Source organism: Rutidosis leptorrhynchoides, chromosome 4, assembly GCF_046630445.1.
Source record: "Rutidosis leptorrhynchoides isolate AG116_Rl617_1_P2 chromosome 4, CSIRO_AGI_Rlap_v1, whole genome shotgun sequence".
Taxonomy (NCBI): Eukaryota; Viridiplantae; Streptophyta; class Magnoliopsida; order Asterales; family Asteraceae; genus Rutidosis; species Rutidosis leptorrhynchoides.
The window spans coordinates 467893513-467918782 of record NC_092336.1 but is presented as its reverse complement, the minus strand read 5'-3'; the positions used below and the strand labels follow the sequence as shown (position 1 = coordinate 467918782).

At 33.3% G+C, this 25270-nt stretch overlaps 1 protein-coding gene across 1 annotated transcript; it reads left to right on the top strand.

Moving 5' to 3' along the window:
* Nucleotides 1–17774: 17774 nt before the first annotated feature.
* On the top strand, nucleotides 17775–20821 carry LOC139844490 (dihydrolipoyl dehydrogenase, mitochondrial-like). Its single transcript, XM_071834714.1, has 2 exons — nucleotides 17775–18195; nucleotides 19389–20821. The coding sequence occupies exons 1-2, from the start codon at nucleotides 17902–17904 to the stop codon at nucleotides 20640–20642; spliced, it is 1548 nt and encodes a 515-aa protein (XP_071690815.1). The 5' UTR covers nucleotides 17775–17901; the 3' UTR covers nucleotides 20643–20821.
* Nucleotides 20822–25270: the final 4449 nt, after the last annotated feature.

The window sequence follows — 25270 nt, the reverse complement described above, 5'->3', positions numbered from 1 at the left end:
TTGCGGGGTTTGATGCATTAAATACCGCAACTCGCGGAGGTATTCTGACACGTGACAGAAGCCCTAATCAGGCATTAATTACGGAGTTATTATTATTATTATTTATTAATTAAAACCCTAATTATGTTTTTAGTTATTAATTAGTTTTTAGTTTTTATTATTATTTTGTATATTTTGTTTAAATTAGTTTAATTAATTTGTAAAATTAGTAGTTTTATTAAATAAATAATATAAAAATAATATTTTTATAAAAATTGTAATTTTTACAACTTTTTGTATATTTTTATATTTTGTCCCTTTTTAATCGCTTTAGCGTAATATTTGTATTTTTCGCTCATATTTAATTTTAAACTTAGTTTTTGCCATAGTCATTTTTACTCCTAGATTTTTAGGCTTTGCCGTAGAATTCCTTAAGTGCTTTTTCTTTAGACTAAGATTTAGGTACTTTAGAATTTTGCGACTTCTTTTTAAGTTTTAGTTTCTTTTTAAGTTATTTCCATTTGGGATTTAGTTTTTCTTGTAAGCTTTAATATTTTTAGACGACTTTTACCTATGTATCAATTATCATTCCAATTAGTAATTTCAATTTGTGATTATAATTTTAAGTTAGTTGTAGTAATAAGGTTAGGTTAGTCAAGTATTTTTAAGTTTTATAAGTTTCTTTTATTTTTTTCTTCACCTTTTATTTTTAAACCATTTTTCTTTTTCGACCTTTTTCGACGAACTCTTTTTCTTTCTTATTTCTCGCTATTCTAGTTTTAGGACATAGATTTTTATTCTACTTCTTATCTAAATTTCTTAAAATTATGAAAATTTATTTTGAGTGGTTAAATTAATAGACATCAAAATTTTCTGGTTCGTAGTAATAGTTGGATTTGTACGTGGACCAGGTTATTGGAGCCAAACAGTCCTCAATTATATTGAGACCAAACGAATCCTGCCCCTCTGCTGCATCTTTTGGCTATTCGAAACGTGGGCAAAATCAGAAAAGTCTATTGATTGGATAACTTATTATAATTTTTCTTTCCTTTTAAAAACTAATAGGATATTCAGTGAATGCACCGAGCAAGACGTTCACCACCTTTTGTACGTTCACCACCTGTAACTAGATCAAGACATTTAGCAAATATAACCGTCGTTGATTTTTCTTTAGAATCGTCATCCAGTAGACCAAGTACTTCAGTTCAAATTTCCGATAATCCATTTTTTGAACCCGACCTCACAATTGAGAATCCGGAAAATATTAAGGAACGGTTCGTAGATCCTGAACCATTAAACTTTCCTCCGGAGCCACCAATCATTCAAACAGAGATTGTTGAGGAACGAACCATTAAATCAGAATCATCTAGTGATACCGATTCAACAAATTCAATTATGGAGAATCTGGAACCTTTAAGTATGGAAGACCGAATGAGAGCTAAACGCACTGGCCAAGGTCACGCAATTACTCATCCAGACATTAATGCGCCAGATTATGAAATCAAAGGACAAATTCTACACATGGTGACTAATCAATGCCAATTTAGTGGTGCGCCGAAGGAAGATCCAAATGAACATCTACGTACCTTTAATAGGATCTGCACACTATTTAAAATCCGAGAAGTGGAGGATGAATAGATATATCTCATGTTATTTCCCTGGACTTTAAAGGGAGAAGCCAAAGATTGGTTGGAATCGTTACCTGAAGGGGCGATTGATACATGGGACGTTTTAGTTGAAAAATTTCTTAAACAATTCTTTCCTGCATCTAAAGCCGTAAGACTTCAAGCAGAAATTGTTACGTTCACACAGAAACCAAATGAAACTCTATATGAGGCGTGGACTAGATATGGAAAGTTGTTAAGAGGATGTCCGCAACATGGTTTAGACACCTGTCAAATAGTACAAATATTCTACCAAGGATGCGACATCACTACAAGAAAAGACATAGATATAGCAGCTGGTGGTTCTATTATGAAGAAAACCGAAACTGATGCTTACAAAATTATTGATAACACTGCTTCCCACTCACATGAGTGGCACCAAGAAAAAGACATCGTTAGATCATCTAAAGCAGCTAGAGCCGATTCTAGCCATGACTTAGATTCCATTTCCGCAAAGATAGATGCTGTCGAGAGACGAATGGAAAAGATGACTAAAGATATTCACTCAATACGAATTAGTTGTGAGCAGTGTGGAGGACCACATTTGACAAAAGATTGTCTCAGTATTGAATTAACAATGGAACAAAGAGAGAATATTTCATACATAAACCAAAGGCCTGGAAATAATTATCAGAATAATTATCAACCGCCAAGACCGATTTACAATCAAAACCAAAATTATAACAGAAATATTCCATACAACAACCAACAAGGTCCTAACAATCAACAAGTATCCAATAATACTTACAATCAGCAAAGACCTAATTTTCAAAACAAACCACCACAACAAACCGATGATAAAAAGCCGAATTTAGAAGATATGATGACGAAGCTAGTTGAAACTCAAACGCAGTTTTTCACATCTCAGAAACAAACCAATGAACAAAATGCTCAAGCATTTAGAAATCAACAAGCTTCTATTCAAAATCTAGAACAAGAAGTGAGTAACCTAGCAAGGTTAATAGGTGAAAGAAAACCGGGAAGTCTACCTAGTGATACAAATGCTAACCCCCGGAGTGAAACAGCTAAAGCCATTACCACAAGAAGTGGTACAACACTTAAACCACCGGAAATACCTGTAACTTCTGATGAAACTATTCCTACTCCACAAGAACCACAACCTGATCAAGATAAGGAAAAAGAACCGGTAGTTGAAAAGGTTAATGAAGATAACACAGTTAAGGATAAACCTTATGTTAAACCATACCAACCACCACTTCCTTACCCGAGTAAAATGAAGAAAGAGAAACTTGAAGTCGAGCAATCCAAATTCTTGGATATGTTTAAACAAATAAATGTAAATCTTCCTTTCATTGATGTGATTTCAGGAATGCCTAGATATGCTAAATTCTTGAAAGATCTGATCACGAATAGAAAGAAAATGGAAGAACTCTCGACTGTTACTATGAATACTAATTGTTCAGCAGTGCTGTTGAATAAGATACCAGAAAAACTATCTGATCCAGGAAGTTTCACAATTCCATGTTTTCTGGGTAGTCTTAGTTCAATAGAAGCATTGGCAGACTTAGGTGCTAGTATAAATCTAATGCCGTATTCACTATACACTAAACTAGACCTTGGAGAATTGAAACCAACCAGAATAAGCATACAACTAGCCGATAGATCAATAAAATATCCTAGAGGGATAATGGAGAACATGCTAGTTAAAGTTGGTACTTTAGTATTTCCAGTAGATTTTGTTGTTTTGGACATGGAAGAAGATTCTCAAGTTCCTCTCATATTAGGAAGACCATTCTTAAACACGGCTAAAGCAATGATAGACTTGTTCGGTAAGAAACTGACCCTAAGTATAGAGGATGAGAGTGTTACCTTTTCAGTTGATAGAGCAATGCAACAACCACAATCTGCAGATGATACATGTTATTATATTCAAACTATAGATGCACATGCAGAATTATTAGAAGAATTTCCAGAATTACAAGGAACAGGAGAATGTTCTTTAGGAGAAGGTAATGAACCAATTGATGAAGCTGAAATGTTAGCTACACTTATAGCTAATGGATATGAACCAACAACAGAAGAAATTCAAATGCTAAAAGAAGAAGACAGATATCGATACAAATCATCGATAGAAGAACCTCCGAAATTAGAGTTAAAGCCACTTCCAAACCATTTGGAATACGCTTATTTACATGGTGAATCTGAATTACCTGTAATAATATCGTCTTCTCTTACTGAAAATGAGAAATCACAACTCATTTCTGTGTTGAAAGCTCATAAACCAGCCATTGCATGGAAGATTCATGATATTAAAGGAATAAGTCCTTCGTATTGCACACATAAAATCTTTATGGAAGAAGGTCATAAAACGTATGTGCAACGCCAACGAAGACTAAATCCTAATATGCAAGATGTAGTTAAGAAAGAGATTATTAAACTGCTAGATGCAGGTTTGATATATCCAATTTCTGATAGTCCATGGGTAAGCCCAGTTCAATGCGTACCTAAGAAGGGTGGCATGACTGTCATTACAAATGAGAAAAATGAGCTTATTCCTACTAGGACTGTAACAGGATGGCGTGTGTATATTGATTATAGAAAATTAAATGACGCCACCAGAAAAGATCACTTTCCCTTACCTTTTATTGATCAAATGTTGGAAAGATTAGCCGGAAATAGTTACTATTGTTTTCTAGATGGATTTTCCGGATATTTTCAAATTCTAATAGCACCCGAGGACCAAGAGAAAACCACATTCACGTGCCCTTATGGTACTTTTGCTTACAAACGCATGCCATTTGGACTTTGCAACGCCCCTGCAACCTTTCAAAGGTGTATGATGGCGATTTTTCACGACATGATAGAAGAATGCATGGAAGTATTCATGGATGACTTTTCAGTCTTCGGTGATACATTTAAATCATGTCTAGTTAATCTGGAACGAATGCTAATTAGATGCGAACAATCAAATCTAGTTCTTAATTGGGAGAAATGCCATTTCATGGTTAAAGAAGGCATCGTTCTTGGACATAAAATTTCAAAAGAAAGAATTGAAGTGGATAGAGCTAAAGTAGATGTAATTGCTAAACTTTCACATCCCACCAATGTTAGAGGAGTTAGGAGTTTTCTAGGGCATGCCGGTTTTTACCGACGTTTCATAAAAGATTTTTCTAAAATTGCCACTCCTATGAATAAACTCCTAGAAAAGGATGCTCCATTCATCTTTTCAGATGAGTGTATCAAATCTTTTAATATTCTTAAAGAGAAACTCACTAATGCACCGATCATGATAACACCAAATTGGAATCTACCATTTGAACTAATGTGCGATGCAAGTGATTTTGCAATGGGAGCCGTTTTAGGACAAATGATTGAAAAACGATTTCAACCTATATATTATGCTAGTAAGACGTTACAAGGAGCACAAACGAACTATACAACTACTGAAAAAGAACTCCTTGCTATTGTCTTTGCTTTTGACAAATTTCGATCATATCTCGTTCTAGCAAAAACAATAGTCTATACCGATCATTCTGCTCTTAGATACCTATTTTCGAAACAAGATGCCAAACCACAATTAATTCGTTGGATCTTACTCTTACAAGAGTTTGATATTGAAATCCGAGATAAAAGAGGAGCAGAAAATCTCGCCGCTGATCATCTTTCTCGTCTTGAAAATCCTGAATTAGAAGTTCTAAATGAATCAGCCATACAAGACAACTTTCCTGATGAATATCTATTGAAGATAGATTATAAAGAAATCCCATGGTTTGCAGACTATGCAAACTACTTGGTTTGTGGATTCCTTGAAAAAGGATTATCGTACCAAAGACGAAAGAAATTCTTCAGTGATATAAAACACTATTTTTGGGAAGATCCACATCTGTTTAAAAGTTGTCCCGATGGAATAATACGCCGATGTGTATTTGGAGATGAAGCTAGTAAAATATTAAACCATTGTCACACAGGACCAACAGGAGGGCATTATGGGCCTCAACTAACAGCAAGAAAAGTTTATGAAGCTGGATTCTATTGGCCTACAATTTACAAAGACGCACACCTTCTTTGCAAATCCTGTGATGCATGTCAAAGGGCCGGAAAAATAAGTCAACGTGATGAAATGCCACAAAATGTCATCCAAGTATGTGAAGTATTTGACATTTGGGGTATTGACTTTATGGGTCCATTTCCAAAATCTCATAATAATCTATATATACTCGTAGCCATTGATTATGTATCTAAATGGGCGAAAGCACAAGCTCTCCCAACTAACGATGCACGAGTTGTAGTCAATTTTTTAAAACGTCTTTTTGCAAGGTTTGGAACACCGAAAGCTTTAATAAGTGATCGGGGTACTCATTTCTGTAATAATCAACTTGAGAAAGTTCTTAAAAGATATGGAGTAACTCATAAAATCTCCACCGCATATCATCCACAAACAAGTGGACAAGTTGAAAATACCAACCGAGCTTTAAAACGTATTCTAGAGAAAACCGTAGGATCAAATCCGAAGGAATGGTCCATTAAATTGGAGGATGCACTCTGGGCTTTTAGAACAGCCTACAAAACTCCAATTGGAACTACACCTTTTAGACTTGTTTATGGAAAAGCATGTCATCTTCCAGTAGAAATTAAACACAAAGCATTTTGGGCTTTGAAATCATGTAATCTTGATTTACATGAAGCCGGACGTTTACGATTAAGTCAACTAAACGAATTAGAAGAATTAAGACATGAAGCATACGATAATTCGTTAATCTATAAAGAAAGAACGAAGAAATGGCATGATAAAAGAATCAGAAGTTCAAAAGAATTTAAAGAAGGAGACAGAGTTCTTCTTTTCAATTCAAGATTCAAGCTATTTCCTGGAAAATTGAAATCAAGATGGTCTGGACCATTCATAGTCAAAAGAGTTTTCCCATACGGAACGATAGAATTAATAAATTCAAATGGGATTAAATTTAAAGTTAATGGTCACAGAGTTAAACATTACATACATCCGATGGAAGTCGACAACGAAGTTAATCACAATTTCGACACCACAGCTAACTAAGTGTGGGGAGAATCAAGTCTTTAAAGGATAATATGTATTTCTGTTAGAGTTAGATTGTCTGTTTTCATATAGTTCTCGAAAATGGAACCCGAATGGTCTTTCCCTAGCAGACCCTAAAGAACTAGTCTTCTCCCCCCATTCTGAATTTTTATTTTTTTTAGGTTTTTACAAAATGAAGACTGCCTGTGAACTAAACCATGGTCTAATGCTACACGCTTTGATCACTAAAAGAAATAATGACATACTACCAAGTGAAATAGTATCAGTAATCAGAGAAAGAATGGATGGAGTTAGAAAAGAATCCAGATGCGAAGATAATAAGTTACAATTTGGTAAAGGAAAATCAAAATCCGCAGCGAAAAGAAGAGCACGACACTTAGAAAGATGTCACAAATGCGGAAAATGGTCACATGGAGGTAAATGTTCAAATAATCAAACCTATTCAAATACCGAATTTGTTACTTTATGCAGAGACGGACCGTTCATATGTTTAGAAGAAAAGACACTGAATGCTCGAGGTTACGCCTATGTAGCCATGGAAAACCAATTAAACCGACTATCTTATGAATGGGATAGATCATATAACTAAGAAATCTATCTCACAGGTATGTCTGTACAGTTTTTATTTTTATTTTTATTTTTAACCTTTTGATAATAAACGCTAATTTGTTCGCTAAAAAGTATTAAATTGGTATTGAATAAAATTAGGTTTGGCGACCGAAATTATTGATATCATTCAAAAATTTATTACATCACTGCAAAATTTAACGTTTAATTCTTAAGGTATAAATATCTTTAATCAATCAACCCAAAATATTTCAAAAATTCGTCATGAGTTAAATTAGGTCTTGGAACCGAAATTACTTTACCGAAAAGAGGGGCGCATATTTTTTATAATATTTGATTGATTAAAGTGGGATAAAAAGACAAAAAGATTTTTAATTTTATTTTTACCATGTTTTTAAAATTAATATATAAATCTTAAATTAATATTGTAAACTTTGTAAAAACAATATTTTTAAAATTGTAAATATTTGAAAAATTAATATAAGTTTGGTATGAATTTATAATATGAATTTTTAAATTAAGTTTGGTGTGAATTTTTAATTTTTAAAATATGAATTTTTAATTTTATGCATTTCAAATTTTAAGTTTGGTGTGAATTTTTAATATTAATTTTGAATTTTAAATTTAAGTTGTGTGAATTTAAAAACAAAAATTTACTTTATCTCATTAAGTTAAAAATATGATTTTTAAAATTCGTCGTAAGTTGAAGACTAGGTCTTTGAACCGAAATTGCTTTACCCAAGGGAGGGACGAGAACTTTTAATATCATTATTTTTAATCTCATTGAATTAAAGTATGCCAAAAACATTAAAAAAACCCCAAAAATCTTAGCTTTTAAAACAATCGCTACAAAAAGACAAATTTTAAAATTTTGTCGAGGGACGGACTAGGACATCGATCCGAAACGACCTCGTCCTAAATAACAAAGGAAACGAAATTTTAAAATTAAGTACTTAATTGTTTTATAAGTTAATGATTATAAAAAAAAAAAAAAAATATCAAACTCCGCGACTCGCGGAGTTTGAAGTGTAATTCACCGCGAGTCGCGGAGTTACGAAAAATCAGAAAAAAATAAAGAACTGGAACAGATCAGTCCCAACCCCAAAACAAAAACATACTGCGAAAAACTGCACGCAAAAACCCGAAAAATACACCCCAAAATCACAATTTTTAACCGTTAATCACCAAATCTTTTACTAAAATCATGTTGAGAAGGATGCTATCTAGGAATTACTCAAGAAAAACGGTAAATTTCTACACCTAAACACCATTTAATCCGAAATTTGGTGTTCTTGAGCAATTTTTTTCCCCAATTTGATTTTAATGCTTTTTAGTGTAATTAGGCTTAAATTGTTTATGTATTATGCTTGTATAACCTAGATTGATGTTGTTTAACATGATTAGAAGCCTTAAACTTCAAATTTAGAGTAATCTAGGGTTTGTGTTCTTGAGCAAATTTGGGGCTTTTTGATATAAACAGGTTATGGCCGATTTTTGTCATGAATTGTTGCTAAAATAAGTAGTGTAACATGTCTAGGTAGTTAAAAGATCCAAACTTTGAGCCTAAACATGATTTTGAGAATTAAAGTGGACTTTTTCAAGTCTAAAAATTCATGAACTTGATTTTTGAAAGATAATGCCATTTGAAACTTGTTTAATTGCTAGTAATGATTATTTTGACATGTTATTTGAGTTGAATGCTTATGAACTTGGCGAACATTTTCTAATATGCTTATTTGAAAAAGTGTAGATTTGATGAAAATGTGAAAATGAGCTTAAGTTTGATATAAATTGATCATGTCATTGTGATTATTTTGATTGATAATTTTGCTGACACTAATGCATATTTGGATGCACAAAAATTGTGTTTGATGTGTTTTGCAGACTGAAAGGGGTGAATCTTCATCCCAAGCCCGCAATGCTCCTGCTGAGAATGTGGAACAACAGGAGGTGGATAACTACTACAAGCAGGATATACCTCATCCAGTCATGACCTTTTCTGATATGCACTTGGAAGAGTTGCACCCGAACCTGAGATTTGACAGACTTTGGATAGATTATCCAAAATATCAAAGGGGTTTGCATACTCTTCATTCTAAGGTTGTTGAGGTACCGAGGGTCATAGAATGGGGACCCTTAGAAGCTGTAGAATTGGCCGGGCCAATTAGGGAATTACTTTTACAGAGGTATGGTAATTCTTCTTTTAATGACTGGGTACGTTTATTCACCATGCGTAGACCTGTATATAAAGTATGGTGTGAAGAATTGTTATGTAGTATAGAGTTGAATGATCGGGTAGCTAATTTAACCGATCGTTCTTTTATTAGATTTTTGTTAGGCGGTTCGATGCGCCACATGTCTTTACTAGACATGGCTCAGGCTTTACGTATATATACGCCTGAGGAGTTAGCATCTGCCGATTGTAGAGGGTTGATACTAAACGGTAGAAAGATAGATGAAAATTTTGATACACACGGTGTGTGGAGTCAAATGAGAAGCCATCACCGTTTCAAAGGGGGAAATTACTCTTATTTGGATATAGATAGAGCCGAATTAAGAGTGATACATAGGTTTTTAGCTAATTCGATTACACAAAGGGGTAAGAACAAGGAAAAAGTAAATGAACAGGATTTGTTTTACCATATGTGTATTCGAGACCCACAAAGCGCTGTAAGTATACCATATTGTGTGGGTTATTATTTATCAGCTATGGTTCGGGGGATGCGACCGCATAGCATAATAGGAGGTGGTATTTTTATTACTTTGATTGGTGAATATCTCGGTGTGGATATAAGTCGGGGGGGATTATTAGTAGAAGAACCGGAACCCCGCGATACTATAGGTTTAAATGTATACCATGGTGCGAAAGTTTTGAAGAGGCGAAATAACGCCGCAGTACAATACCATGGTAGACATCCACAGGTGGAAAGAAACCAACAGCAAGGTAATGTAGGAGGGGGGAATGAGATGCAAGAAATGCAAAGGTTTATAGCTTCTCAGGAATACGAAAATGCTAGACAGAGAGCATTTGAAGATTGGCAAGTTCATCAGAACCAAATCATAGCTCATTGCCAACATATAGGTAGAAACTATATTCCTACACCGAAACCCATCTTCCCTCCCTGGTCTATAGAGATGCAGCCACCATATCCTACGTATAACCCTGCCGAAGCATTCTATAACACCTATGGTTATGCCTGGAACCCCTATTGGTACCAGTATCATCCCTAGTATACTTAGTTTTATTTATTTTGTAATTTGTAATTATTGATACGTTTAATACTTTTGTTAATATTGTAATCATTTTTATAATTATCTAACTTTTATTCTTAGATTTTAATAATTTTTGAATGTGGGGTAATATACCAAACTTCAAAAATATGTATATATGTTTGCAGTTTATCTTATGTACACAACAGGGTAAAACAACGCATTTTCAAAGACTGGCATTAAGTTCAGCAAAAGCAACTAATTTTGACGACAAGATATATGTGAAATAACAACAAGACGGAATGAACAAATGATGTGCACCATTTATCATTCAGCAAACAAACGCCAATATATTTGGAAACTTTGGTAAAATTTAATCATTTTCACACAAATCACCCTCAATAATTTAAATTGTTACTGATTTCTTGCAAATGGGGGCATTGCAAGATCTTAAGTGTGGGAAGGGGTTAAATTCTTTCGGATTTTAAAAATTTTTACTTTATACACTTGGTTACCATTAAAAATACTAGTAAAGCAGTAGTTGTATTAGAATCTAGTGCTCTCTGATAATAAAGAACAGCCCTGGTCTTATATACTGACTACCCAATTCTAGTAAAATTTTTCAAAATTTTCAATTAAATGAACTAAAAATCATGTTTATACATATTTATGAACGATAAAACTAGGTTTTAACACCGAAATTATTGTTACCTCGGAAAGGACATAAATTGAGAAACAAACTAAAATGTTAAAATTCATTTAAAATGGAATAGAGGACGATAAAAAGGAAAATAAAAGCCAAGTGTGGACTAAACTAAACTGTTATCTTAAACATATGTTATCTTAGTTGAGAATAGAGCAGTAGTTTAGTTGAGAAAATTTACCAAGTTATCTTAAACATATGTCACATATATCTGTAACAAATAACTAAAAATACTTTTGCTTTGGACTAAACTAAACTGTTTTAACTGCTGAAAGAAAAGAAAAGATGGATCAACACGATGAATCAATTCCATCATTAAAAGGAAGTAAAGTCTTCCGAAAAAGACACGCGCTTCTTGATTTAGGTCATGAAGTTGTCGTCCAGACCAGCTGTAGGTTGACGAAAAATCTAGAAAAGTCATCACTAAAATCAGCAGGAAATCCACGAACCTCAGCATTAAACAGGGTCTCCAAGTGGTCAGATTTATCCTAACTATGAGAAGGATTTATCTCGTACAATGGGGGGGCACCATGCAAATTAGCTGGATAAGACTAATGAATCAGATCCCCAGAAAGGATAATCTCCTTAAAGATTAAAAATCAGCTTTTAAGACTGATATTACTCAATCCTAGAGATTGACCTTAAAGATTGAGAATTCAAACTCATGGAATTCAATGATATCTAAACTCGAGCTTGAACGAGAAAATATTTTGATCAAAATTATAAACCGATTTGTTTTCTGAAAACCCATTTTCAATGCGTTCATTACCATTGAACGTAAAATCCTAGGAATTCACCTGGAATTCATTAGGTCACCTGAACTAAATCGGGTGTCAACCGTAAGAACGGTGGTTGCATAGTGGTCAAAGACAGGACCTTGTGCCATACCGAAAAATCATAAGGGTGAACTTTACTATTGCTCCTACCAAGGATAGTAATTGCGTCCGACACGTTATAGACCATAATTAAAAGCATGTCAGGGGACATTGCCTTAACAGTTGCTTGTTCAACGCTTTCCTTTACAACCGGACGGTAGTTTACCGAAAGGTAATATACGGGACAAGTAAACTGGACGTGTTGCTTTCCAAATACAAGGTTAGCAAGTGGGTGACACAAAACCGCAAGTTTTGAGCTAAAATTTTCAAATCTGAAACCCACCAAACCCACAAAAATATTTTGCAAACACCGGTAAAGGGTTATCCCGGAAAACTTATCTAGGGTAAAAACTAGATTTAATTTTCAAAAGATCAAATGTTTTCATAATGATCCAATTTCCTTAATGGATCTAAATTTTTATAGTCATGTGGGACTGTAAACCATATCGTTACTACCAATGTTTATACCACCGTATAAAAATCACTGATGTACAAAGTGTGAAGAATAAAGAAGTGATTCTAGTATTTTAAGACGATATTGCTTGAGGACAAGCAACGCTCAAGTGTGGGAATATTTGATAATGCTAAAAACGAACATATATTTCATAGCATTATTCCTCAAGAAAGACAAGCTTTTAGTTGAAATTGTTCTATTTACAAGTGATATTCGTTTAAATAATAAAAGGTGAAGACAAAAGACAGATTCGACGAATTGAAGACGCAAACGACCAAAAAGCTCAAAAGTACAAAAGACAATCAAAGAGGTTCCAATTATTGATAAGAAACGTCTCGAAATTACAAGAGTACAAGATTCAAAACGCAAAGTACAAAATATAAAATTGTACGCAAGGACGTTCGAAAATCCGGAACCGGGACCAGAGTCAACTCTCAACGCTCGACGCAACGGACTAAAAATTACAAGTCAACTATGCACATAAATATAATATAATATTTAAATAATTCTTATAATTATTTATATATTATAATAAATAATAAAAACCGTCGGCAAGAAAGACTCCAAAGGGACTGAGCTGTAATTTCATTCTCCGCGACTCGCGGAGTTTGAAGGCAAAAATGCCGCGAGTCGCGGAGCCCCAAAAGTCGACTTTTCCTATAAAAGCAACCGAATTCTGATCGCAAATCATCATCTTTTTTCTCCTCATTCATACGATATATTTATATTTATAATTTATATTTTAATTTTAATTTTAATTATAATTCTAATAATAAGGGTATGTTAGCGAATGTTGTAAGGGTGTAAGTCGAAATTCTGTCCGTGTAACGCTACGCTATTTTTAATCATTGTAAGTTATGTTCAACCTTTTTACATTAATGTCTCGTAGCTAAGTTATTATTATGCTTATTTAAAACGAAGTAATCATGATGTTGGGCTAATTACTAAAATTGGGTAATTGGGCTTTGTACCATAATTGGGGTTTGGACAAAAGAACGACACTTGTGGAAATTAGACTATGGGCTATTAATGGGCTTTATATTTGTTTAACTAAATGATAGTTTGTTAATGTTAATATAAAGATTTACAATTGGGCGTCCCTATAAATTACCATATACACTCAATCGGATACGATGGGCGGGGTATTTATATGTACGAATAATCGTTCATTTAACCGGACACGGGAATGGATTAATAGCCACTAGAATAATTAAAACAGGGGTGAAATTATGTACAAAGGACACTTGGTATAATTGATAACAAAATATTAAAACCTTGGGTTACACTCAGTCGACATCCTGGTGTAATTATTAAACAAAGTATTAAAATCTTGTTACAGTTTAAATCCCCAATTAGTTGGAATATTTAACTTCGGGTATAAGGATAATTTGACGAGGACACTCGCACTTTATATTTATGACTGATGGACTGTTATGGACAAAAACCAGACGGACATATTAAATAATCCAGGACAAAGGACAATTAACCCATGGGCATAAAACTAAAATCAACACGTCAAACATCATGATTACGGAAGTTTAAATAAGCATAATTCTTTTATTTCATATTTAATTTCCTTTATTTTATATTTAATTGCACTTCTAATTATCGCATTTTTATTGTTATTTTATCGCAAGTTTATTTTATCGCACTTTTATTATTTGCAATTTCATTATCGTTATTTACTTTACGCTTAAAATTAAGTCTTGTATTTATTTATTATTTTACATTTGGTTTTAACTGCGACTAAAGTTTTAAAATCGACAAACCGGTCATTAAACGGTAAAAACCCCCCTTTATAATAATAATATTACTTATATATATATATATATATATATATATATATATATATATATATATATATATATATATATATATATATATATATATATTTGTATTTTTATAAAAGTAAACTAATATAGCGTTAAGCTTTGTTTAAAGATTTTCCCTGTGGAACGAACCGGACTTACTAAAAACTACACTACTGTACGATTAGGTACACTGCTTATAAGTGTTGTAGCAAGGTTTAAGTATATCCATTCTATAAATAAATAAATATCTTGTGTAAAATTGTATCGTATTTAATAGTATTTTCTGCTAAAATTAATAACTATTTTATACCACTCCGCTACCGCATCAATTCTTACAAGAGGTCTAGTTTCAAATCTCACTAGCAACACTTAGTTTAAAATTTCTTTGATGCTTTTGTAGAAAGATGTACGAGGAAGTTCATTAGGGCATGTTTCTAATTTGCTAACTAATGGAGTATTGTCTTATAGGTTCACCCCAGTCTATATCCGCTGAAGGTACACTGTGGAACTTGAGGCTGTGTGATCATTCATTTGGTACATATCATTGTTGGGGGTGTATTCTCGTTGGAGACCTATTGCACCCCCATATTACTTGGCTGTAGGGCACGGGCGGATCTACTTTAGGCTCAGTAGTTGCACGAGATACCACTGAAATACGCGATGTAGTGAATTTGTTTTTGAGTTTTTAACTAGTAACACCACTGGATAGTTTACATTTTTTTAGTGACACTATTGAAATGAGATATCTAGTAGAAATTTTTTTGGAATTTTAACATGTGACATCAGTGACTATCAATCCTAGATCTGTCACTGTTGTAGAGTGTGTTGTATATGTTTGAAACCAACCACCACCAAATCATATTGTATACTGCTCACAAGTTGATCATGAAACATCCACAACATATTCAGCATGCATATTGAGTTCTTCTTCAAGTAATACTTATACATCAAGATTTGCATATGGAGACTAGACTGCCTTCTCTGTATGGAGACATATACCACGACCTGGCTATAAGGTTTTACGTGACTGCATAACTGAAGGGTTAGAATCTCCATGTCTTATATTTTCTCATTGTTCTCTGGCCATTTAAGTTTATTGAGCATCTTTAATCGACTTTGCAGTTTAGAGCCAAGTTAGAAATCATAAAATGTATCAACGAAGCTTGGGGAAAAGAAGTCGCATCCCCCAATGTTATGGGTCAAAATCAGGTCAAGGGCGGCATCATCGCTAAATTCTGACTAGGTCCAGTGGTCCACTAGGAAGTTCACTATTGCCATTATTGGTTGTTCCTGTTAATTGACCTGCAAGTTTGTGTTAACGGAAGTTATGGGATGTTTGGCATTTCCCATTAATTATTGTTTGGCTCGAGGGTTGCCCATTTTGCTATCTATATATTGGTTGTACTATTTGTTATCAAATGAATGAAATTCTAATAGTTTGGGCCAGGTCTAAGCACCCGATGTCCAGCACATCTTTGGGCCTGAATTGAGGAGAAGGGGTATTCGGCCATTCATGATTAGCGGCCAATTTACCACTGCTTTCCACCGTCTACGTTACCTCCTCTGTTCGTATTATTTTCAAACAACTGAAGATTGTCCCAACGATTATTGAGGACTCTGAATTCTGGTTATTATTCCAAATTTCCAATTACGATTTAAAGAACCGGAGGAATAAGGAATTCATGTTGTGTGAATAATAGTAGGACCAGACGAGTTATCCATGTGGGCAGTGACAGGAATATAGTGACCATGCCAAATTTTGTTACCAACTACTCCTAGTGCAAAATTACAGTGACCATACTACAAACCACTTTTAGTGTATAAAATTATTTCTAAATAACATAGAGAAATGATAGGTAAGCCAAATTTGACACAGGAAATGGACATGTCAAGGACACAAGGTCAACTACGCTTTGAGTTTAGAAATCCACATTGACGAACAGATCACGGGTAAACATTACGTCATGCCCTTCTAGACACGATAGAATACGATTAGGAATGACAATGGTCACCCGATTCATTGGATATCCATCTAATTCACCCGCATAGTGATGTATATGAATGAACCTAAATAGATATGGATGCGAATATAGATGAACCTTAATGGATATGGATATGAACATAAATGAAAAGATTCATTCATAGATATATCCAGTGACTATTCTAGGTTCAAAACCCAATGGGGTTCCAAAAAATTTCTTCGATAACTTTCACAAAATATTTAATGTTTCGGGTTGCGTCGCACCCAAAACCCAAACATAAAATTGGGGGGCTAAATCTTTAGTGGGCTAATTTTAAATACTTTGTTAATTCAAACTATAAAATCTTTATTTATATATTTAATATATTTGATAGCTCATACTATAAAATTTTAAGTGAGCTAATTTTAAATATTTTAATACTTCAAACTATCAAATTATAATCTCTAAAAATTTTTGGGGTTCCATTATTATATTTAGTGGTGTTCTATACAAATAAAAATAAAAAATTTGTGATAAATTTCGAAAAACTAGTGGTATCACAGAACCTCACGGGTCCTCACCCAAAATCATCACAGGATATATCCATTAACACCTGAATTACATATACATAAATATAGATATATGCTTACATATTACTATTATAAATGCATTTACAACAACAACAAAACCCAATACCACATGAGTGGTGTATGGGGGAGGTGATATGTAGACAATCTTTCCCCTATCCGAGAATAAAGACAAGTCATTTCTCCACCCAGAGTGTAACACTTTCAAGAGTAGAGAAAGTCACCCCTCTCTTTATTCGACGGATAAAGAGATTTATATTTTAATTTCAATCTTATAATGAAATAACTGTGATATATTATAATAAAACACGTATATATAACAAAATAAACATACAAATTCAAATTGTATATTTAACATTTCATAATTAATATTTCATAGTAAATTTAACAAATTGTGTAATACCTTCGGCAAAAATTACACATTTTTGTTGATAGATTTTAATTATGTCATGTTATATTTATTTTTTCTATACTACGTTTTTATTTTCATTGCATATTCGAAAATATTATAGTATATTTTTTTAATCAATTAAATATACATTAACTCGTTTAATTCAAGGGATTTGGATATGAATAGATAAACGGAGAATAAATGGATATACACGCTCCGTAATTTTTGTTTGTGCACTACTAAACTGCGACCAGGGAAGTAATAGTTACGGAGTAATATTTTTTCAATACCATATATTAACTCCATTAATTTAATAATCGTATTTTATTAATATACACATTTACAATACCATTTCTTCATAAATCAGTCGTTAGCAGCCTAATTTTATCGAAACCAGAAAAGTCATCAATCGAATATTGATTAATTAATACTACTGGGGAGTAATAATAATATATAAATGGAGCATAAAGACGAAGAGACCGGGGCTGGCTGCGTTATTTATGTATATAATAATAATAATAATATATAATATATATAAAATTTAAAATAGTAAAATAATTAAATAATTAAAATAATGATTAAGAAAGGAATCATTACATTTATATTGCATTATTAGTTGAATTAATAATTAATAATTATTAATATTAATATTGGAGAAGAAAGAAGATCAAGGCGATCGATCGAGATGGCGATGATGAATATGGTGAGAAGAAAGTCAAGTAATAACATGTTACGCTACTTGCTATCTGCTTCTGCTGCAGATACTACTACTACTACTAGTCTTTCATCCTTTACAAGAAGATTCAAAAATTATTATTCAACTGAAACTGAAAGTAATGATGTTGTTGTGATCGGAGGTGGTCCAGGTGGATACGTTGCCGCCATTAAAGCAGCTCAGTTAGGGCTTAAAACTACTTGTATTGAGAAACGTGGTTCTCTTGGTGGTACCTGCCTTAACGTTGGATGTATTCCTTCAAAGGTACTGTATTATTCTTATTCTTATATTCTTATTCCTGTTAGTTAATTAGTACTGTAATTAGTAATAATCCATTTCAAATTCTAATTTCATTTAACATTTGATTTGATTTGATGTTTGATGCTACCAGCTGCTATTATATTTTATATTTACTAATTATACTTAATACTTAATTCATTCATTCTGTATTCATCTCTGTTTCACACATCCTTTTAACCTGCTAGCTACTTCTCATGTCTTTGTATTGATGTTGATTTTTCTAGCTAGACAACATAATTGATAAAATAGACCAACAATATAACACCACTTATGTAGTATTGGATTTTGTTGTTGTTGTAGATCAACAGTATCAATAAACACTGCCTTGATCTATCAATGTTTGTTAACTGATACACTAATGATATAATCTTGAAACTGGAGTTCAATTGTTATGTCCACAATTAAAGTCGTTACTCTTGTTGTTACATTGGCTTCAACACGTACCTATGCGTGCAAGATAACCCAACGGTTGGTTGGGCCCTGAGTTCTTTCCAAAAGGTTTCAGGTTCAAACTTCTGCACGCATTTCTTGGTGTGACAGGGAAAATGGTCGAAAACGGGCCAACTCGGAGGGGCTGAAGTTCAACGCAGAGCTTTTTGGTTGTTAAAGGATACTCGGATAGGCCGTGTACATTTGAGTACAACAACAACAAAACTCAATACCACATAAGTGGTGTATGGGGGAGGTGAGATGTAGACAATCCTTCCCCTATCCGAGAATAAAGTCAAGTCATTTCTCCACCTAGAGTGAAAACACTCAAAAGTAGAGAAAATCATCCCTCTCTCTATTCGACGGATAGAGAGATTGCTTCCGAGTGGACCTCCGGCCAATAAGTAGGAAAAAGTTTTTTAAAAAATAAAATAAAATAAAAAATAAAATTAAGACGCCATGAAAATGGTAAAATCAAATTTCCATGGGTTTTAAATCCTGCCTGAAATTTAATTTAGGCTCTAAGAGTCAGTCAAGTCGCCAATAAATCGACGCTTGCTGTTGACTCAATAACTAGAGCCCAGCCGTGTACATTTGAGTAAAAAATATTATCTTTTCTCGGATAATCTAAACAGGAAAAACCTTATTCGTTCACCCGTTTACGTACCTATGCTTTCATTTGCGTATATAAATAATTAATTATAGCTTGAACTTGAATGTTATTGTAGGCACTTCTTCATTCTTCTCACATGTATCATGAAGCCAAAACTAAGTTTGCAAATCATGGTGTAAAATGTGATAATGTGGAGGTTGATCTTTCTGCCATGATGGCCCAAAAGGATAAAGCCGTCTTTAATCTCACCAAAGGTGTCGAAACCCTTTTCAAGAAGAATAAAGTCACCTACGTTAAAGGCGCCGCCAAGTTCCTGTCTCCTTCTGAACTCTCCGTTGACATCATCGATGGCGACAATACAATAATCAAAGGCAAACACATCATAATCGCCACGGGGTCTGATGTCAAAGGTCTACCTGGAATCACCATTGACGAGCAAAGGATTGTATCGTCAACCGGAGCTTTAGCATTAACACAAATCCCAAAAAAGCTGATTGTAATCGGAGCAGGTTACATTGGGTTGGAGATGGGTTCTGTATGGGCTAGACTTGGATCCGAGGTCACCGTTGTTGAATTTGCTCCAGATATCGTCCCTTCAATGGACGGTGAGATCCGCAGGCAGTTTCAACGTTCTCTTGAGAAGCAAAAGATGAAATTCATGCTCAAAACTAAAGTGGTATCGGTTGACACCAGCAGTACTGACGTAATCAAGTTAACCCTTGAACCATCAGCCGGTGGTGATCAATATGTTGTTGAAGCTGATGTGGTTCTTGTTTCTGCTGGTAGAACTCCTTACACTAGTGGACTGGACTTGTCGAAAATTGGAGTGGAAACTGACAAAATCGGTCGAATCCCTGTAGACAGAAGGTTCTCCACAAATGTGAAAGGTGTGTACGCCATTGGTGATGTCATTCCTGGACCGATGTTGGCGCACAGGGCAGAAGACGATGGGATTGCGGTTGCAGAATTCATATCTGGAAAAGAAGGGCACGTGGACTATGACAAGGTGCCAGGTGTCGTGTACACGCATCCTGAGGTGGCGTCGGTGGGAAAAACGGAAGAGCAGGTGAAGGAATCGGGGGTGGCGTACAGAGTTGGAAAATTTCCAATGATCGGGAACAGCAGAGCGAAGTCGATTGATGATGCAGAAGGACTGGTGAAGGTGATAGCTGAGAAGGAAACGGATAAGATATTGGGCGTTCATATAATGTCGTCGAACGCGGGGGAACTTATTCATGAAGCAGCGTTAGCGATATCGTATGATGCGTCGAGTGAAGATATAGCAAGAACATGTCATGCTCATCCTACTTTGAGTGAGGCTTTGAAGGAGGCTGCCATGGCTACTTATGATAAACCCATTAATATCTAAGAAGCAGTGACATACTATGTCATTTTGTGGTATTTATGCACTAATTTGATGTTGAAATATGGAGATTGTTGTGATTGTGTACCGTGTTTGCGTTTTTAATGTATCAAGCAATTTAATTTCTTTTATCAGTGAGCATCATATATAATCTGCCTCTCATTAATGCATATGGACATGGATGTCATGTATAGTTTATTTACCGATTGATGAAAAAATTTGGTTATATGATATCGTATTTTTAGTCAAAAAAAATATAGTTTATTTATTTTTATATATGTATAAGTATATTCATACTACTTTATAACCTACAACTTTCGAGATTATACAAAAACTTTTGCTTGCAACTTCCGTTAGTCTCCGGGACCAAGCGCATTGAATTCTCAAAGTACAATGACCAACCACGTCGAGAAAAAAGTTTAAGTCGCAATTTGAAGCAAACCACCGGACCAATGGCGTAATTTTGTCATCTAAAGAATCCTAACAAACCAACAAATAGAAAAAACCGTTTGATGTAGTTGAAAGTTGATGTTTCTATACGAAGTGCTAATAAAATTTGAGGCAACACTAAAGGGTTTGTGTTATAATAATAATAATAATAATAATAATAATAATAATAATAATAATAATAATAATAATAATAATAATAATAATAATAATATAGATATGGATAGTCAATTTTGGTGTATACATATAGTCAATTTTGATACATAAAGTATGTAATTTTATATTGAGATTTTAGGCTATAAATACTCATGAATGCAAGCATTAAACTTGCACCATTTCTCACACTTACAAAGTGTTTCTTCCTTTCTCTCCATTATCATTTTTATTCTTACACTTCATTATTAGTATTCTTAATCAAGAATCAAACCACTAAAGGTAGTTATAAGCCTACTGAATTATAACATTAAGAATCAAACCAATAAAGGTAGTTATAAGCCTACTGAATTATAATACGTTATCAGCACGAAGTGCTCCGTATAATCAAGGTTTATCTAAGCAAGCACAAGTCACTAATCAAGGTAATAATAATAATAAAAAATCTTTAACGATATCTTCTATTATTTATTAGTAAGGTAAATATTATTATCATCATAACTAACATTTATATTTATGTTATTTAAGTTATATATGGTCGGTTATACCATCTAAATTATATTTCTGTAATCTAACTTTTATTAAATTCACTAACAATTATATTTATGTTATATATGGTCGGTTATACCGCCTGAATTATATTTCTGTAATCTAACTATTATTAACTTCACTAACATTTATATTTATGTTATATATGGTCGGTTATACCGCCTGAATTATATTTCTGTAATCTAACTCTTATTAATTTCACTAACATTTATATTTATGTTATCTAACATTTATGATTACTTATGCAATTAATCATTATTTATTTCATGCATACTAATGTTTATTCTTAAATTTATTATTTATGCATAATATGTTTATTCTCTTAATCTTCGTATGTATACTAAACGTATTTATACTAAATGTATTTTATAGTAATCATATTTATACTAATAAAATTCTTTTATTAAAATGATTATTAATATAACGAGTACATAACATTCGTTAACGTCAACTAACGACGTTACAACGGTCATACATACATAACGGTTGTTAACGTCAACTGACGACGTTACAACGACTATATTTTTCAAATATAAAATAAACATCTCCGTTTTCACATTTTCACAAATCAATCTTCATTTTCTCAGATTACCACTCTCAAAAAGTTTTTGTAAAGATGATTCACACAAGGATGATTTTTCCTATTGTATTGGTCATATTAACTATCATCATTGTTGCTAATATACCACCGGGTGAACCTATATTCTATCCTGCCCTTGTGGTTTTATTATTTGTAATCATACCGTTATTCTATTGTTTGCTACTTATGAATTTAAAATGATTCTAATTTCATGTTGTTAGAAATTGATTATGATTATAATTTATGTTGTTCATCTTTCTGAAAATAGAAAATGTCAAACTTATCAAAGCTTGAGTTTGATGCCCTAGACGTATCGGGAACAAACTACACATCATGGGTCATGGATGTAGAAATAAATCTTGGATCATTGGGTATTCTAGAAACTTTAAAAGAAAACAATACTTGTTCTGAACAAGATAAATTAAAATCAATTGCTTTTATTCGCAAACATATTGATATCGCCTTAAAACATATGTATCTCACTATCAAAGATCCACATGTTTTATGGGAAAGTATCAAGAGTAGATTCGATAATCAAAAGGAAATATTACTCCCAGCTGCGAGGGAAGAATGGAGAAATCTAAGGTTCCAAGACTTTAAAAAGGTAAGTGAATACAGCTCGGCCATATTCAAGATCCGTTCAAAGCTTCAATTCCGTGGTCAAGAAATAAGTGATGCTGATATGATGGAGAAAACTTTCTCCACAATGCATTATGTAAACATTACTATACAAGAAAATTTAAGATTGCAGAATTACAAAATTTTTCCAAACTTCAAACTTATCTCTTAGTTGCAGAAGTGAATAAAGAATTACTGATGAAGAATCAAGAATCTCATCCTACGGGTGCGCTAGCATTCCCTGAAGCTAATGCTATTAATAATAATAATAATAATAATAATAATAATAATAATAATAATAATAATAATAATAATAATAATAATAATAATAATAATAATAATAATAATAAAGAAATGCACCTGGACGAGGTCGTGGTCATATTGGCCAAAATCATCATCATGGAAATTACCATAACAATAATAAAAATCATAACTATGTTCGAAATCACCCTTATGGTAATGGTCGTGGTGGTGGTCGTGGTCGTAATGGTTACGGTGGTCGTGGAAAAAGAAATAATAATTCACAAAATTATAAATTTCAACCACCATACAATCCCACAAATCATAATGTTGAAGGAAGCTCTTCAAAGAATATTGAAGATTCTTGTTATCGATGTGGTAAAATTGGCCATTGATCTAAAAACTGTCGAACAAATCAATATTCTGTTAATCAATATCAAGAATCCCTAAAAGGAAAAGGAAAAGAGGCAAACCTTGTGGATGACCTTGATACAAAAATCACGGAGCCAATAAGTGACTACTTTAATGAATAAATTTCCAATTATATGTCCATATCAAATAAATGGATGCAGATTTACGATCTATACCATATCTACTTTACTATATGTTTCCTTATTATGTACTTTCATTTATAACATATTTTTGAATGTAATATATTGATGAATTATGTACTCATTATTTGTTTTTCATATTTTGAAGTTCATGATGTACACTACTGGAGTGCAAAATCAGTCAAATGGTGGGAATCTTTGTATTGCAGATAGTGGTACCACACACACTATACTCAAATCTAAAAAATATTTCACTGATTTTAAAGCAACAGAAGGAATGGTACATACTATATCAGGTTCTGCGGATTTAATAAAAGGAATGGGAAAAGCAAAATTCATGTTACCAAATGGTACAAATTTTCTGATAAAAAATGCCTTATTTTCTCCCATGTCAAAGAGAAATTTGTTAAGCTTCTCTGACATATACCAAAATAGATATGATTATCAGTCAGTGACTACAGAAAATGATAAATATTTAAGTATCACTGACAAGAAGCATGTGATTGAAAAACTACCAAGACTTAGTTCTGGTTTACATTATACATATATAAATGTACCAGAAACACACATGGTAGTTAATGAAAAGGCATGTGATCCTGTAATGATCAATCTGTGGCATGAAAGATTAGGCCACCCAGGATCAACAATGATGAAAAGAATAATTCAAAATACACATGGACATCCATTGACGGATCAAAAGATCCCTCATGATGCAATTATCCCATGTACATCATGCTCACTTGAAAAATTAATAATAAGACCATCACCTCTTAAGATTGAAAAAGAATCACCAATGTTTCTTGAAAGAATTCAAGGTGATATATGTGGACCAATTCATCCACCATGTGGATCATTTAGATATTTCATGGTCCTAATAGACGCATCTAGTAGATGGTCTCATGTTTGTCTATTATCAAGTCGAAACATGGCATTTGCAAAATTTCTTGCTCAAATTATTAAATTGAGAACACATTTTCCTGATTATACTATTAAAAGGGTGAGATTGGATAATGCTGGTGAGTTTACATCTCAAGCATTTAATGATTTTTGCATGTCTATTGGGATTGTTGTTGAACACCCTGTTGCTCATGTGCATACACAAAATGGTTTAGCCGAATCACTAATTAAACGATTGCAGTTAATAGCTAGACCATTGATAATGAGAACAAAACTCTCAGTATCTATATGGGGTCATGCAATTTTACATGCTGCATCATTAATTCGCATTAGACCAAGTGCAAGTCATACATATTCTCCCTTGCAACTTGCTTTTGGCCATCAGCCAAATATTTCTCACCTTAGAACATTTGGTTGTGCGGTTTATGTTCCTATCGCACCACCACAATGCACTAAAATGGGTCCTCAAAGAAGGATGTGAATATATGTTGGATATGAAACATCTTCAATCATAAGATATATTGAACCCATGACGGGTGATGTTTTTACAGCACGTTTTGCTGATTGTCACTTTAATGAAACATTGTTCCCTAGATTAG